The 15,546-nt window shown below is 53.1% G+C and overlaps 2 protein-coding genes and 2 long non-coding RNA genes across 14 annotated transcripts in view; 2 read left to right on the forward strand and 2 right to left on the reverse strand.

The window, feature by feature from the left end:
• Positions 1-8,344, forward strand: part of LOC144336024 (uncharacterized) — a 21,299-nt gene extending 12,955 nt beyond the window's left edge. Inside the window, exon 2 of the long non-coding RNA XR_013407416.1 lies at positions 8,038-8,344. This is a non-coding gene — a long non-coding RNA (uncharacterized LOC144336024). The remainder of the gene's footprint in view (positions 1-8,037) is intronic.
• TIMP2 (TIMP metallopeptidase inhibitor 2) overlaps positions 1-15,546 on the reverse strand; it is a 73,611-nt gene that overhangs the window by 35,121 nt on the left and 22,944 nt on the right. The window lies entirely within an intron of this gene.
• Positions 601-14,942, reverse strand: CEP295NL (CEP295 N-terminal like). The gene is made up of 4 exons (XM_077973102.1): positions 14,050-14,942; positions 7,561-7,787; positions 2,821-7,222; positions 601-2,353 (listed from the first exon to the last, which is right to left on the reverse strand). Exon 3 carries the CDS (start codon positions 4,659-4,661, stop codon positions 2,997-2,999), a length of 1,665 nt encoding a protein of 554 aa, XP_077829228.1. The 5' UTR covers positions 4,662-7,222; positions 7,561-7,787; positions 14,050-14,942; the 3' UTR covers positions 601-2,353; positions 2,821-2,996.
• LOC144336019 (uncharacterized) lies at positions 9,463-11,761 on the forward strand. The gene is made up of 2 exons (XR_013407411.1): positions 9,463-9,969; positions 10,983-11,761. It is a non-coding gene; the product is annotated as an uncharacterized LOC144336019 (long non-coding RNA).

Consider the following 15,546-nt stretch of genomic DNA (forward strand, 5'->3'; position numbering starts at 1 on the left):
ACCACGCCCGGCTAATTTTTGTATTTTTAATAGAGAAGGGGTTTCGTCACATGTTGGCCAGGCTGGTCTTGAACTCCTGACCTCAAGTGATCCACCCACCTCTGCCTTCCAAAGTGCTGGGATTACAGGTATGAGCCAACGCGCCTGGCCTCATATTTGCAAATTAAATATTTTATAAGAACAGGTCAATCTTTTCTGGGGAAAAAGGGTAAAAATAGGAAAAAAAAAAAAAAAAGAGCAATAAATGGGATCTTTCCCACACCTACATCCCAGCTGTGCCAAAAGCACTTTTTGATACCCAGTCTTTTGATTCAAATGCATCAGAGATATAGTCCTCTTTTTGGAAACAAGCACGAAACAGGAGAAGCTATGATCATACACACGATGAGGATATGCTGCAGTGAAAATGAGTAAGAGAGGCGTTTGTGTGATGTGGATGAATTCAGTAACCATGCTGAGCCCAAAAAGCCTAGCTTCCAAAAGACCCCACATAATATCCTTTTTATAAAGTTCAAAACCAAGTAAAACTAAACACTATGTTTAGCATACATGTACGGATAAAGATAGGGAGGGCTAAGCCCCACATTCAGCAGGTATACCTTTTGTTTCTTTTTTTTTTCTTTTTTGAGATGGAGTCTCGCTCTGTCACCCAGGCTGGAGTGCAGTGGCGCAATCTCAGCTCACTGCAACCTCCACCTCCTGGGTTCAAGCAATTCTCCTGCCTCAGCCTCCTGAGTAGCTGGGATTACAGGTGCTGCCACCACGCCCAGCTAATTTTTTGTATTTTTAGTAGAGACGGGGTTTCACAATGTTGGCCAGGCTGTTCAAACTCCTGACTCTCAAACTCCGATCCACCAGCCTCAGTCTCCCAATGTGCTGGGGTTACAGGCGTGAGCCACCGTGCCCAGCATCTTTGTGTTGCTGAGACAGGGTCTCGCTCTGTCACCCAGGTTGGCAGTGGTGTGATCACAGCTCCCTGCAGCCTCAGCCTCTGGGGCTCGAGCGACCCTCTTGCCTCAGCCTCACAAGTAGCTGGGACTACAGGCACACGTCACCATGCTCAACTTTTTGTAGGATAGGGTCTCTCCATGTTGCCCAAGCTGGTCTCGAATTCCTGGGCTCAAGGACTTCCTACGCTGGCTTCCCAAAATGTTGGGATTATAGGTGTGAGCCATCGGCAGGTATACATCCAAGGAGGCAGCAGGGGGAGGGAAAAGGGAGGTAGCGCACAGGTAGTGAATTTCTGGGTCTTGGGTCTGGGTAGTGGGCTCACAGTGCTTCATTATATTATCTACAAAATATTCATAAGTAAGGCCATTCGGGGACCAATGATACCAACATGTCACAAACGAAGACTGGTTGATCTAAGTCAATGTATCTGAGGTTCTTGGAAGGGAGGGAGACAGACTCTGAAACCATCCTAGTCCAGGGATCAGCAAACTATGGCACAAGGAGCAGATGCCACCCACCACCTATTTTTGCAGAGTCTCATTGGAACCTGGCCACGCCCTTTCATTTCTGTATCATCTGTGGCTGCTTCTGAGTAGCTGCAGTAGAGCTGGGTAATTGCCACAGGGGCTGCACTGCTGGCCAAGGCTAAAATACTTCCTCTCTGGCTCCTTGCAGAAAAAGTGTGTTGATCTCTGTCCCTGTCCCTAAGACTGCAACTGGCAGAAGAGAAGCTACCCAGTGTGAGGTCTCCGTGGCCATGGTGGATGCCAGGTCGGTGGCAAAGCTAGCGGGGAGGAAACTGATCAAACACCCAGGTGCCCACACCCTTGCCAGTCCCAGAGGGAGTCACCCAGTGGGGCGAGGGTTGCCTATCTTCTCTTTTCTGTCCTCTCTCTTTTCTCTTAAAGTTATAAGAATGTATTACGTGATGTGCTATTTAAACAATGCTGGTTCTGTCACTTAGAAAGACTAAGAGGTTTTAGCTTTGGTTCAGTCTCTGTTAATGTCTCAGCCCGTGGCTAAGCACCAAGTGATCTGTTTCCTGAAATTGTGCCCGTCTGACCTTGGGTGCCCCTGAAAGGCCAGTGTTTATTTGGCTAAAACATCTGAAGGGCTTAAATAACCTGGAATCTCCATCTGTGCCTGTGGCCCCTGAAAACAGACTGTCCCCCAGGCCGGAGTGCAGTGGCATGATCAGCTCTGGGAGATGCATCCACAGTACACGGGCTAGACACACCCACTGAAACCCACACAGGTTCCTATTCTTGTATATAGGTGGTTTCCCAAATGGGACTTCGTTTTAAAGGCAAGACTAGGCCGGGCACGGTGGCTCAAGTCTGTAATTCCAGCACTTTGGGAGGCCGAGGCAGGCGGATCACAAGATTAGGAGTTCAAGACCAGCCTGGCCAACGTGGTGAAACCCCGTGTCTACTAAAAATACAAAAAACTAGCCAGGCGTGGTGGCAGGCACCTGTAATCCCAGCTACTTGGGAAGCTGAGGCAGGAGAATCGCTTGAGCCCAGGAGGCAGGGGTAGTGAGCTGAGACTGCACTATAGCACTCCAGCCTGGGCAACAGAGTGAGACTCCATCTCAATCTGTCAGTATGACAGATTGCCATTTTTTTTTTTTTTTGAGACGAGTCTCACTCTGTAACCCAGGCTGGAGTGCAGTGGTGCAATCTCGACTCACTGCAACCTCTGCCTCCTGAGTTCGAGTGATTCTCCTGCCTCAGCCTCCTGAGTAGCTCAGATTATAGGCACATGCCACCATGCTCGGCTAATTTTTGTATTTTTAGTAGAGACGGGGTTTCGCCATGTCGGCCAGACTGGTCTCGAACTCCTGACCTCAGGTGATCTGCCCACTTCAGCCTCCCAAACTGCTGGAATTACAGGCGTGAGCCACTGCACTGGCCCCAGACTGCCCATTTTAAAGAGGCCTAATAGTCTCTGAGGCAATGACGCAAACACAGATCTTAGAGACTCGGGTATCAGCTCTGGCATCACCATTATCAATGATGTATTTACCCCGGGTGGGCCTCTCGCGTTTAGCATATGTTCTGGAACTCTTGCAAGCGTTTCCTGGCTTCTTCAAGAAACTGCTTGTGCAACTTGTTTTGCTCTAAAATCTGCTGCTGCTGGTCTCGGATCATCTGACTGTGCCAGTCGTCGTCGGCGAGGCTGGTGCCCGATGGGGAATTGGTGCTGAGCTCAGATCCTCTCTCCCTTTCCCGGGCTCTTGTGGAGGAGGACTTCAGATGCGCCAGTCGAGCCCTTCTTTGCTCCCTCCTCTCTTTTTCTAACTCAGCCTTGTAGTGGATTTCCAAGCTCATATCTGGGTGTTCCGTTCGTTCAAGCGATTCCAGTTGTTTTTGTCTTCTCTGCTCCATCTCTGCTTTCTGCCTTTGCCTGGATGCCGTTGAACCCGCTCTGTCTGTCTGGTCTTGAAGGTGGAGCTGAAGGGAGCCCTCTGCCAGCATGCCCAGTTTGGGGGTCTCTTGTCCAGATTCAGTGCTATACGATAATGAGTCCCCTTCACTGATAAATATACCTGCCTCAGGAGACAATGTTTGACTTCCATTTCTAAACGTGGGCTTGACCTTGCCCATTAACGTTTTCAAGTTGGTCTTGGACGCTGCCTGCTGCTCCACCTCCTCTGCTAGGCTCCTGGGTTCCCCGGCGGGCAGCATCTCTGCGTCTGCTGTTTTCTTCCCTCTTGGGGTCTCAGCGCCACATTCTTGCATCTCTGAGAAGGCATGCTCTTCCCCGGGGCTCTGGTCCATCCTGGGCTTCAGTGCCAGGTACAAGCGCAGGTGTTTTTTCAGCTTTCTGTTTATGTTAAACAACTCTTCAAAGGCCAACTCCAGCTCTTTCTGCCACTTGTTCTTCTCCCGGAGCGTGCACTGAGATGCTGGGGACACAGCTTCCCTTCTGTGGCTGGCACCAGCTGGCCACAGCTGCCCGAGGTCTCTCAGCTTCCCCTCTGGACTCTGTCCCCGAGAGCGACTGGTCAGGGCTGGAACAAAGCAAACTGCCCCCTGTCCCAGTGGCCTCCTCCCCGCCCGAGCTGTTCCTTTCTCTTTTCCCTCCACACGCCTGATTTCTCCCACAGCAGCCACGAGTGGGTCTGGCCTTTTTAGGTCCGGCCCCCTGCTCCTCCGAGGGTGGATGGCACCGCGGCCACCCCCGGACTTGGTCGAAGGTTCTCGCCTTCCCTTTCTCTTCTCAGGCAGGGCCAGGTGAGAATTCGTCTGACCCATGGCTTTTGTAGTCTGTGGTTTCTCTGGGCTCGCTGCTGTCTTCCGGGGCCTGGAGTGCCTGGGGTGTTGCTGGCCCAACTCTTCCCTGCAACTCCTCTCTTCACTAGGGGCCGCTCTGTGCTTCTCCTTGGCCCTTGGGGGCCTGGCTGATCTCCGCTGGACGGGCCCCTCTGAGGCGGGCTCATTTTCCCTGGCCCGTCCTCCTCCCCAGCCTAACAGACGCGCTGACTGCAGTCGGTCCAGGCCTCCGACGTGCAGGTACCGCGCCTCCCGACACCCTCTCCCCAACTCCTCAGCCAAGCGCTGGAGCTGGTAGCTTTTCCACAGCTTGGCATCCGCTCTTCTCTGCAGAGCGAGGTCGCCTGTGCCCCGGGCTTGTAGCGATTTGTGCTTTTTCCTCCAAAGCGGAGCTTCGTTATCAGGACAGAGGCTCAGCCACGTGGCTCCGTCCATGTTTCCGTTCCTGTCTGCGAACCCGGCAGATGCAGCTTCCCAGGGAAGGTGCTTGGAGCAAGAGTGGAGGGTTCGAGGGGCGCCCCCGGGCCTGAGGAGCCACAGAAGCCACGACTGTTGCACAGCAAACCTACGAGGAAGGGAGCACAAGTGCAGCTTTCCGGAGCTCCCAGGAGAGTGAGCAAAGCCCTGGAGACAAGCACACGGGATTCTCACTGTGGGAACAGGCTGCAAAATGTGCCCCTCCGAGTTCTCCTGACCCGTGCCCGCCAGGGCCCACTCTCAGCCTCCCAATTTCTGTCCTGCACACTTTTGACAAGAGCCTGCAGGGCAGCTGTTTTGAACAGAGTATGGTTTTGTTTCCCAGGGGACATCGGCAATGTCTGGAGACATTTTCTATTGTCACAAATGCAGGGAGGAGGTGCTCCTGGCCTGCAGTTGAGTGGAGGCGAGGGAGGCTGCTAAACACCCCACACTGCACAGGAGGGCTGCCCAAGACAGGGAATAACCCAGCCAGAGAGGTCAGCAGTGCCAAGATGGAGAATCCCACCCTAAGGGGCAAGTGTTAGGATTCAGGTAGGGGTGAAGGGGTGCAAAGGGCAGCCCTTGGAAACAAATATTCAGAAGAGCAGCTGGATGTGAAAGAGGAAGTCTGGGCCTCTGGAGGGAGAACTGCTCATAAAGGAAAGGAGGAAGAGATGGAGGAGGGAGGAGCCTGCCAAGCATGTATGTGTGCAGGGCTGCGTGTGTGTGCATGCATGTGCAGGGGTGTGTGTGAGCGTGTGTGCATGCATGTGCAGGAGTATGTGTGGGTGTGTGTGCATGCAATGTGTGTGCAGGGGTGTGTGTGCAGGGATGTGTGCGCAGGGGTGTGTGTTCAGGGATGTGCAGGTGTGTGTGCAAGGATGTGTGTGCATGTGTGTGCAGGGGTGTGTGTGCATGTGTGTGTGGAAGTGTGTGTGTGTAAGGGTGTGTGAGCAGGGGTGTGTGGAGGAATGCGTGTGTGCAGGAGTGTGTGTGTGCAGGGATGTGTGTGCAGGGGTGTGTGCAAGGATGTGTGTGCATGTATGTACAGGGGTGTGTGTGCATGTGTGTGCAGGGGTGTATGTGCGTGTGCATGTGTGTGTAGAAGTATGTGTGTGCAGGGGTGTGTGTGCAGGGGTGTGTGTGCAGGGATGTGCAGGGGTGTGTCTCCATGCATGTGTGTGCAGGGGTGTGTGTGCAGGGATGTGTGTGTAGAAGTGTGTGTGTGCAGGGGTGTGTAGGGATGTGTGTGCATGTGTATGCAGGGGTGTGTGTGCAAGGGTGTGTGTGCAGGGGTGTGTGCATGTGCATATCTGTTTATGTTTCTGTGATCATATCTGCACAACTGTGTGTACAGGGGGGTGTGCAGGTATGTGTATGTGTGCGTGTCAGTGTGTGTATGTGTATGTGTCCGTGTGGGGCATGCAGGTATGTATGTGTGCATGCATGTCTGATACTTGAATCCAGTAGAAACCAAACAGAGAGGAGGAGAAGCTGGTGTTAGCTCTGTTTTCATGATTCCCAGCTCTTTCCTTTTATAATGATCAGAGAAGGACTCTTCCAGTTCTCTTTGGCATCAGGAAGGGACCCATGCTTTGTCAGGCCTTCCTAGGAAAGGAGGGACATTTACATAAAGAGTATGGGATTGCGTCTGTTGCCCCAGGCAGGTGATGCCAGAAACAGCCAGATCTGTGAGCTGCAGGAACGGCTAAGGGACAGTCACAGTCGATATGGAGTCCCCCTCCACTGCCCCTTCCCTTCTTTCATCTTAGTCTATGTGGAACCAGGCTAAGCATTTGGAGTCAAACGTAGTTGCAGAAAATACTGCATCTGTATTACAGCTAACATTAACCGTGCAGGCTCCCCTCTGAGCACTTGCCGTGTATCTGTTCATCTTTTTTACAGTAATCCTTTGAGATATGAAGCTCCTACCGCCCCCCCCCCCCGGTTTACAGACAGGGAAACTGAGGCAGGCAGAGATGAAGATGCTTAACTCAGATCACACAGCTGGTAAGTGGCAGAGACAGGCCCTCTGCTGCTCGGACGAACCCCAACACCTTTGACCAACCTCAGGTGGTCACATTGCAGCGGGCTTTGACTTAAGTCTTCTAGTGGGAGGTCCTTGCACCTCTTGGTAAATCAGATCACACATTTAGAATAGTGGTTAATATGATATTGAGCCAGTCTGCCAACCACCATGATGATCAAGAGAGAGAGGGAGAGAGAAAGCTGGGCCCTTAAATGCAATGATTGAGATTTTTGACACAGGTGCCATGGCAATTTAATGTGGAGAAAGAATGGGTTTTTGTTTTACAACAAATGATGCTGGCATAGTTGGATATCCACAGGCAAAAAATGGGAATTCACAGCCTTATCTCACCCTATATACAAAAAGTAACTCACAATGGATTATAGCCTTCATGTAACATCTACAACTATAAACGCTTAGAAGAAAACGTAGATGTATATTCATGACCTTGAGTTAGGCAAAGATTTCTTGGATACAAGACCAAAAGCACAACCAATAAAAGAAGAAACTGGGGGCCGGGCGCGGTGGCTCAAGCCTGTAATCCCAGCACTTTGGGAGGCCGAGACGGGCGGATCACAAGGTCAGGAGATCGAGACCATCCTGGCTAACATGGTGAAACCCCGTCTCTACTAAAAATACAAAAAAACTAGCCGGGCGAGGTGGCGGGCGCCTGTAGTCCCAGCTACTCGGGAGGCTGAGGCAGGAGAATGGCGTAAACCCGGGAGGCGGAGCTTGCAGTGAGCTGAGATCCGGCCACTGCACTCCAGCCTGGGTGACAGAGCGAGACTCCGTCTCAAAAAAAAAAAAAAAAAAAAAAAAAAAAAAAAAAAAAAAAAAAAAAGAAACTGGTAAGCTGAACATCATCAAAATAAAAAATAATAAAATAAAACCTTTGTGCTTCAAAAGATACCAAAAGTGAAGTGAAAATACAAAGTACGGACTGGAAGGAAATATTTGCAAATCATATATCCAACAGAAGACTTGAATCCAGAACATATAAACAACTCTTACTACCCAGTAAGATGGCAAATAATCCCATTTGAAAATCAGCAAAAGAAGGCCAGGTGTGGCAGCTGACACCTGTAATCCCAGCACACTGGAGGCTGAGGCGGGCGGATCACTTGAGGTCAGGAGTTCGAAACCAGCCTAACCAACATGGTGAAACCCCGTCTCTACTAAAAATACAAAAATTAGCCGGGTGTGGTGGCGTGCACCTATAATCCCAGCTACTCGGGAAGCTAAGGCAGGAGAATTGCTTGAATCCGGGAGGCAGAGGTTGCAACGAGCTGAGATCGCACCATTGCACTCCAGCCTGGACGACAGAGTGAGACTCTGTCTCAAAAATAAATAAAAATAAAAATCAGCAATGGATTTAAATAGATATTTCACCAAAGAACACAGATGTATGGCTAATACAGCACATAAAAGATGTTCAACGGCAGCGGTCTTTAGGGAAATGCATGCTGACCTTGCAGTGTCCTGCCACCTCACGTCCACTCCAACGGCGATCGTCAAAAAGACAGACAACAGCAACTGTGGGTGAGGAAGGAAGGGGAGGAACTGGAGCCCTGTGCACACTGCTGGTGGGAATGGAAAATGGTGCAGCCATTTTGGAAAACAGTCTGGCAGTTTCTTAAAAAGGGAAACACAGACTTAGCCTATGACCCAGAGATTCCAGTCCTAGGTCTATAAGCAAGAGAAGGCCTGAGTCCACGAAAAGAAACCAAAGCTTGGAGAGGTTGAATAACTTTCCCAGCTCACACGGAGGAGCCGGCCTCAGACACCAAAGACCACCAGGAACAGCCATGGGGATGTCCGATTAGGTGGAGTGAGGTCAGGGCAGGTGAATGTCCCTCTGTGTGCCTCGGAAGGCGCCTGGAGGCCCCGAGCTTCACAGTCTATTTCTGTGCCAAGAGCCATTGGCTCACACTCCTTGTCAACCAACAACAATTAGTAAAACCTGGACAAGTCTCCCCTGCTCTGGAAGTGCCCCCAGCCCATTCAATGACCTCAGTGCACCCTGTGCCAGCCCCACTGGCACAGGCATCCCAATGAAGCAACGTCAGTTTTCCTGGAGACACGCAAACGGGTAAAAACTTAACACATCTGGGCAGAGATCTTTGGGATAAGTCCAGAAAATTGCAGCCAGCTCCATCATTCAGGAATTGATCCCCACTCTGACACCATCAGATGCAACCTCGTCCCTGCTGCCCCAGCTCTCCTTGCTCTCCCCTCTGAGACCCTCCCCACTCACTAACTTGAGGCAGAGGGCAGGGTCTCACGTGGACTCGTGCAGGCGCTGGCAGGGATGGTAACTGAGTGTTAGCTGAGCCCAAGATGACCAAGGAGAAACAGCTGTTCACCTGTTACACAGCCTGCTGGGACGCCTGCCTCTGCCTGTGATGCCCGGCCTGAACTCCAGGCAGCCCAGAGTCTCTCCAGCCCTGCCAGACAGGACGTCGGGTGCCCTTGGCAGGATACTTGCCAAGGAAGAGAGCCATGGTTCCAACCAGGGCCCTCGCTACAGCTCCCCTCCCAGAGGCACCTGCCCTCTCTGGTTGCTTAGAATATTCTGGAAGGGGCAGGGGTCCTGGTATGCCTCTGTCCTCCACATCCTCCAAGTGTTCTGAGCATCTTGGGCTGCTTTGGGGTTTTCTACTCCCCCAATGCCCTCAGGTCCTGCCCCCCAGAGCTGACAAGCCTGCCTTCCGCTGGCTGCCTTCAACCACGCGGGGAAACCACAGATCCCCGCTCCACAGAAGCCGCGCTCGGAGTAGCAGACAGGAAGGCGAGTGGACACCAATCTGGCCTCCGGACGGCACCACGGCCTCCCACAGAGTGGAGTGGACACTGGGCCCATTCTCCTCTCTTGCTCTCTGCAGGAGCCAGTCCATGGCAGCTCCACCCCAGACTGATCCAATCCCAGCGCCTGGGCCCAGGAATGTGCTCAGCCACCAGATTCCCAGCGATTCTCACCAAAGTCAGGCAACCTCTGGCCTACAGCTTGAGAATGACGTCCAAGCAGCTCACCTTTCCCTGGGCGGCCGCTCAGACAGCTTTCCAGCCGAGGCGGTCCTCACCCAGGGACCCTCTACCCAGGTAGCACCCCCTGCCCCCCGATGGCCTTCTCACCCCCCTCCGAAGGCGACTCCAGGCCTGCCGTGCACTCCTGTGGCATCAGGGCAGAGTGGGGGATGAGCATCACAGTCGTAGGGAGTGTGAGGCCCCCAGAATGGGGGCTCCACCGTCAGACAGGCCTGCGTCCCAGCTGCAGGATAGCACGTCCTGTGGTTCACTGTGAGACCTCCGCCTCTCTCGTCTGCCTCACGCTGCCCCCTCACACCCTCAAGGTGTGACGGTGTTTGAACAATGCACATGCCCATCTGGAGCCTTGGGGTGGGCCTGTGAGAGAATGGCCTGCCCACCCCAGTCCCCGACAGGTGCGCAGTCCTGCGGCTAAGCAGGGGCAGTCATGGCAAAGGCTCAGGCCCTCCAACTACCAGGCTGTGTTGTGATGAGGCTGCTGGAGCCCCAGGCACCATGACGGGAATGGGTGAATCCGCCCATGGTGGGTGACTCTCAATGGGATACTAGCCTGGTACACTTGGACACCCCAAAATCAACGCAGACATCACATCCCCAGGAGAAGGCGCCCCAACAGACATAGGGGACAACGGCAAGCCTGGCCGTCCCTGAGGACAATGGCAGGACTCAGAGTGCCTCTCTCCTCCTCAAGGCATGAACTGGCCCCTCCAGATGCAAGGACGACCTTTTCTTCCCACCTCGGCCTGTAACAGACGCGACACAGGCCATACTCTTGGCTAGAGTCACCACAAAATGATCCGGGGCGTGAGTGTGAAAACAGGAGCCAGTGGGGCTGCTGTGTCAGTTTTCCTGGAGACACGGAAATGGGTACAAACTTAAAACATCTGGGCAGAGATCTTTGGGATAAACTCCAGAAACTGACAAACAGCTCCATCATTCAGGAAGTGACTTCCCCCATGATACCATCAGATGAAACCTTGTCCCTGCCACCCCCCGCTCTCCTTGCTTTCCCCTCTGAGCCCACAAAAAGAAACAAAAGCTCAGAGTGGCTGAATAACTTTCCCAGCTTACACGGAGGAGCTGGGTTTGAATCCAGACATCACGCTGATCAACACGCAGACCCACAGGGTTTCGTACTCTTCCGGCATTTCACACACATCTCTCGCCATCTCACCACCTCACCATAGGTGGTGAGGCCTGTTCCTATCCGCACAATCTGACAGGGAAATTGAGACTCAGAGAGGTTAAGTAACTTGCCTAAGGCCACACAGCTCATAATCAGGGCAACAGGGATTCCAGGCCGAGCAGGCAGGCCCCTGATCCAGTCTCCTAGCCTGCCGCCCAGGGAGGTCAGAGCTGGAAACCACTTCCACAGCACAAGGAGACTCTGCTCAGACTGTGCTTGGCCTCACACGACCTGTGACCTCCCTGGCCCTCCTGGGACTCTGGCAGGTGTACTGAGCCTCTGATGGGTGGGAAGGCCTGCAAGGGGCCTGCGTGCATTCTGTGTGCATTGACCCAGGACACCATGGTTGGTGCCTCTGAGTTCATCACGTTGACCATCCCCATCTTTCTGCTCGAGTACCTGATTGGTCAACATGCACAGAAGGCTGAGCCCCGGCCATGGTGCAGCTTGAGTCTTGTTGAAAGTCAGGCTCTGATTCAATAGTCTGGGCCCAAGACTCTGCATTTCTTCTTCTTTTTTTGTTTTTGTTTTTTTTTTTGTTTTTTTTTGTTTGTTTGTTTTTGAGACAGAGTCTTGCTCTGTTGCCCAGGCTGGAGTGCAGTGGTGCAATCTCAGCTCACTGCAACCTCCACCTCCTGGGTTCATGCAGTTCTCTTGCCTCAGCCTCCCGAGTAGCTGGGATTACAGGCACGCGCCACCACGCCTGGCTAACTTTTGTATTTTTAGTAGAGATGGGGTTTCACCAGGCTGGCCACACTGGTCTCAAACTCCTGACCTCAAGTGATCCACCCACTTGGCCTCCCAAAGTGCTGGGATGCCAGGCGTGAGCCCCTACGCCCGCGAGACACTGCATCTCTAAAGTGCCGGGATTCCAGGCGTGAGCCCCTGCGCCCCGCCAGACTCTGCATCTCTAAAGTGCTCCCAGGGATGCTGCTGCTGCTGTCTGTGCTGTCTGGGGGACCACACTTGGAGTACTGTGGCCCCGGCAAACCATCTTTTCCAGGATGCTGCATCTTGCTCTGCCTTCCTCCCCTGCCAGCAGCTCAGCCCTGATCATCTCTCACCTGAGGCCCTTAAAAGCCTCCCCAGTCAGCCTCTCTGCCCCGACCCCCAGGCCTGTACCCCGTCCTCTCCTGCACTGCAGCCCAGCGCTGTCTGAGCGGCCTGGTTACATTTCAGCAGCCCTCGTGTGATTCCCTGCTGTCCACGCCAGCAAGTCTGAGTGCAATCCGCAGCCACGTGCATCACAATCAGCTGAGCTACTAGTGAAAGGGTAGATTCCTGGGCCTCGCCCCTGACAGATCCTATCCCAGCCCCTGCGGAAGGGGCCCAGGAATGCGGCCAGTTCACCAGCTGCCCTGCCAAAGCCTGGCAATCTCTGGGCCCAGAGGCTTGAGAACGGTCAAGCAGCTCGCCCTGACTCCCCTGGGACCCACCCCAGCCTGCAGCGCCGCACACCAGGCAGGTCTGGCAGGGCTCCTGGCCATCCCCAAACGCCCCACACCCAGCAGCGCCTGGACCGTGCTCATGTGGGTTCCTCGTGACACGGACACACCCCCTTCCCCATCCTACCCACATGTCCCCAGCCCAGGCCTTGTTCCCACTCCCCCAGGACACCCCAACCCTCCAAGGGAACAAAGAGAACGCTCTTCCCTTTCTCCAGAAGCCCAGCACCCGGGACACACAGTCGAGCGCTTTGTCTTGGAAACATAAAAATAGCTATAGAAGGGCTCCCATGAGCTGGCATCGGCCAAAGAGAGAACATTTCCATATAATTAGAGCTTACCCTTTCATATGGAAAGTTAGACATTTCTCTGTCTACGGAGCCTATGTAGAATATGTAATTTGACCTTCTTTGGGGGAAACTTTGGATTGCCTTTGGAATGATAACATAGGAAATCCCTTGAGGGCTTTTAAAATGTAGAGAACAGAGGTCCCATAAACTATGTGACCCTGGAACACAATTTGGGTTTTTTAAGTCACCTTTTTAGAGCTTCCTGTGTCCTCCCCTCCCTGGTCGTAACTGTGTGTCTGACAGCAGCCACACAAACAAGCCTATTAAAATTGTGCTTTTTTGGCCGGGTGTGGTGGCTCATGTCTGTAATCCCAGCACCTTGGGAGGCTGAGGTGGGCGGATCACCTGAGGACACGAGTTCAAGACCAGCCTGACCGACATGGTGAAACCTCGTCTCCACCAAATACAAAAAATTAGCCAGGCATGGTGGTGTATGCCTGTAATCCCAGCTACTTGGGAGGCTGAGGCAGGAGAATAGCTTGAACCCAAGAGGCAGAGGTTGCAGTGAGGCAAGATTGTGCCACTGTACTCTAGCCTAGGCAACAAAGCAAGACTCAGCTTCAAAAAAAAAAAAATGTGTTTTTTAATAAAGTAAGTAACAGTCCGAGGTGGTGGTGGGCTCTTCCACAGGACCACGGCCTGAGCTTGCACACCTGACCTTATCAATTCAACACCAGATACAGATGACCCATGGGGAAGGTGGAAAATTGTTGTTAGACTCTAGCCTAGGTTTTACCAGCTTGCACACCTGGCTGAATCTTACACAATAAAAGGGAATGGGAACACATCTAAAACTTATATGTAGGTCCCTAAATCCAACAATGCAGGTACAGAGGGGGTGTATGGAGCAGCACATGGGACAAAAGACGCTGGGTCACCAGAAGGGCCAACGTGACTGTCCCCTGCGGGAACAGAAATGCCTCTAACACACAAACGAATGGTGCAGCCCAGCTGGCCAGACCTCACCTGGCCGTGCTAGAATGCAGTGGGAAAGCGGCACGCTGTGGTGCCCAGGATGCCAGCGGGCACAACGCCACATCCACGGGCACTGCCTGTTCCCACCCTACAGGATGCCACAGCACCAGACGAGACGGCCCGTGTGAAGCGCCGAGAACGGAGTCTGGCTCCTGGGAAGGCTCAGGAAATGCCCAGAGCTCAGCGTAGATAGCCACGTGGTGCTGGATTACACGCGCAAGGAACCGACAGGCAGATGTGGAGCTAAATGACCGTAAACAGCTATGAAGTGCCTGTGCTCTAGAAACGGCCAATTTGATCATGTCATGGGATAAAGTCTCAAAATCAATAAAACCGTGATGAAATAATCAGGAATAAACCTATGAAGACATGTTCAAGGCCTAAAGGAGATGCACAGGTTGAAGAACAAGGAGCAAATCTGAATGAGGGAGAGGTGTGTCTTCCTGGACAGCTCTCGGGAGAGGGGGAGGGCGGTAAGGACGGGGAGAAGAGGCCGCAGGCTTGGAGTTCAGGAGGAGAATGAAATAAACAGGTCCTAGGAAGAAAAACCAAAGGAGGTGATGTGGGGCAGGGGTGTTTGCAAAGGATAGAAAAATGTAGAATGGCAGAGTATGGTGCTTAAGGGTACTAACTGCGTGACCTAGGCCAAGCTGCTTCACTCTGGGTGCCTCAGTTTGCTCTTCAGGATGGGGATGATAACGACAGCAGCACCCATCTAGAGATGCCAGCGCTTGTCACCACGAGAGGCACCTGAAATGCTTGGGGAAGGGGTGGTACTTACTGTGTGTGTCTCCAGATGACTAAGCTAGACCACCCAAAACACATTACAGAGAGGCAGAAGCTGGCAGGGGGGCAGGAAGCACTGTCTCCAGGGTTGTCTTGAAATCATTGGGCTGACTTGGTAGGTAGTGAGACGCCCATCACTGGAGGCATCCAAGCCAAGCCCAGATAAAACAAACATGAGAAACATTTTTAACTCTGTTTCTCTGAGTTCTAGCCTCTAAAAATACCCTCCATGACACCCTGTGTGCTGCCAGAGCCTTGGTTTTCACCCTCTTCTCCCCAACTCTTAGCTAAGTTCTGGTGGCGGCGAGGGGACGGGGGTCCCAAGCCACTGTACTGGGTTTTGGTTTCACTATGTTGCCCAGGCTGGAGTGCGATCTCAGCTTACTGCAACCTCCACCTTCCGGGTTCAAGCAATTCTTCTGTCTCAGCCTTGCCGAGTAGCTGGGACTACACCCGCACGCCACCACACCCAGCTAATTTTTGTATTTTTAGTAGAGACAGGGTTTCACCATATTGGTCAGGCTGGTTTCAAACTCCTGACCTCAGGTGATCCACCCGCCTCAATCTCCCAAAGTGTTGGGATTCCAGGCATGAGCCACCACGCCCAGCCTGCACTGGGTTTTGGACTGGCCGTGTTAGCATCACCTGGGGCGGGGGTGGGTCATGTTAGAATGAGTCCCGGCTAGGCCCACAGCAGGCTTTTTCACCCGAATACTGGGGCCGCAGCTCATGAATCTGTGTGTACCCATCCCCCGGGCTGGGTCAGCTCTCCAGGGCAGAGATGGTTGGGCAGGCGGCCTCTGAGGACAAGCTCGGGCTCAGGCCTCCCCTCGACCAGCTTCACAGAGACAGACACTGAGGCAGACTGACCTCCAACTCCCGGCTGAGGCGCCAGCTCCCCACGTGGGGGGCTTACAGCTGATGCAACTGGTGGCTCATTAAACATACCTCGAAGCGTCAATTACCACTTCCCTGCAAACCTCAAGATCCCAAGCACCCAGCCTAGGTCAGGGGTCCCCAACCCCAGCAGCTGTTCCTGCTTCCT

This window comes from Macaca mulatta, chromosome 16 (genome assembly GCF_049350105.2).
Source record: "Macaca mulatta isolate MMU2019108-1 chromosome 16, T2T-MMU8v2.0, whole genome shotgun sequence".
In the NCBI taxonomy this organism is placed as follows: Eukaryota; Metazoa; Chordata; class Mammalia; order Primates; family Cercopithecidae; genus Macaca; species Macaca mulatta.

Bases quoted from the DNA above. Each gene is read 5' to 3' on its own strand.
- CEP295NL (XM_077973102.1), bottom strand. From the start codon at position 4,661: ATGGACGGAGCCACGTGGCTGAGCCTCTGTCCTGATAACGAAGCTCCG.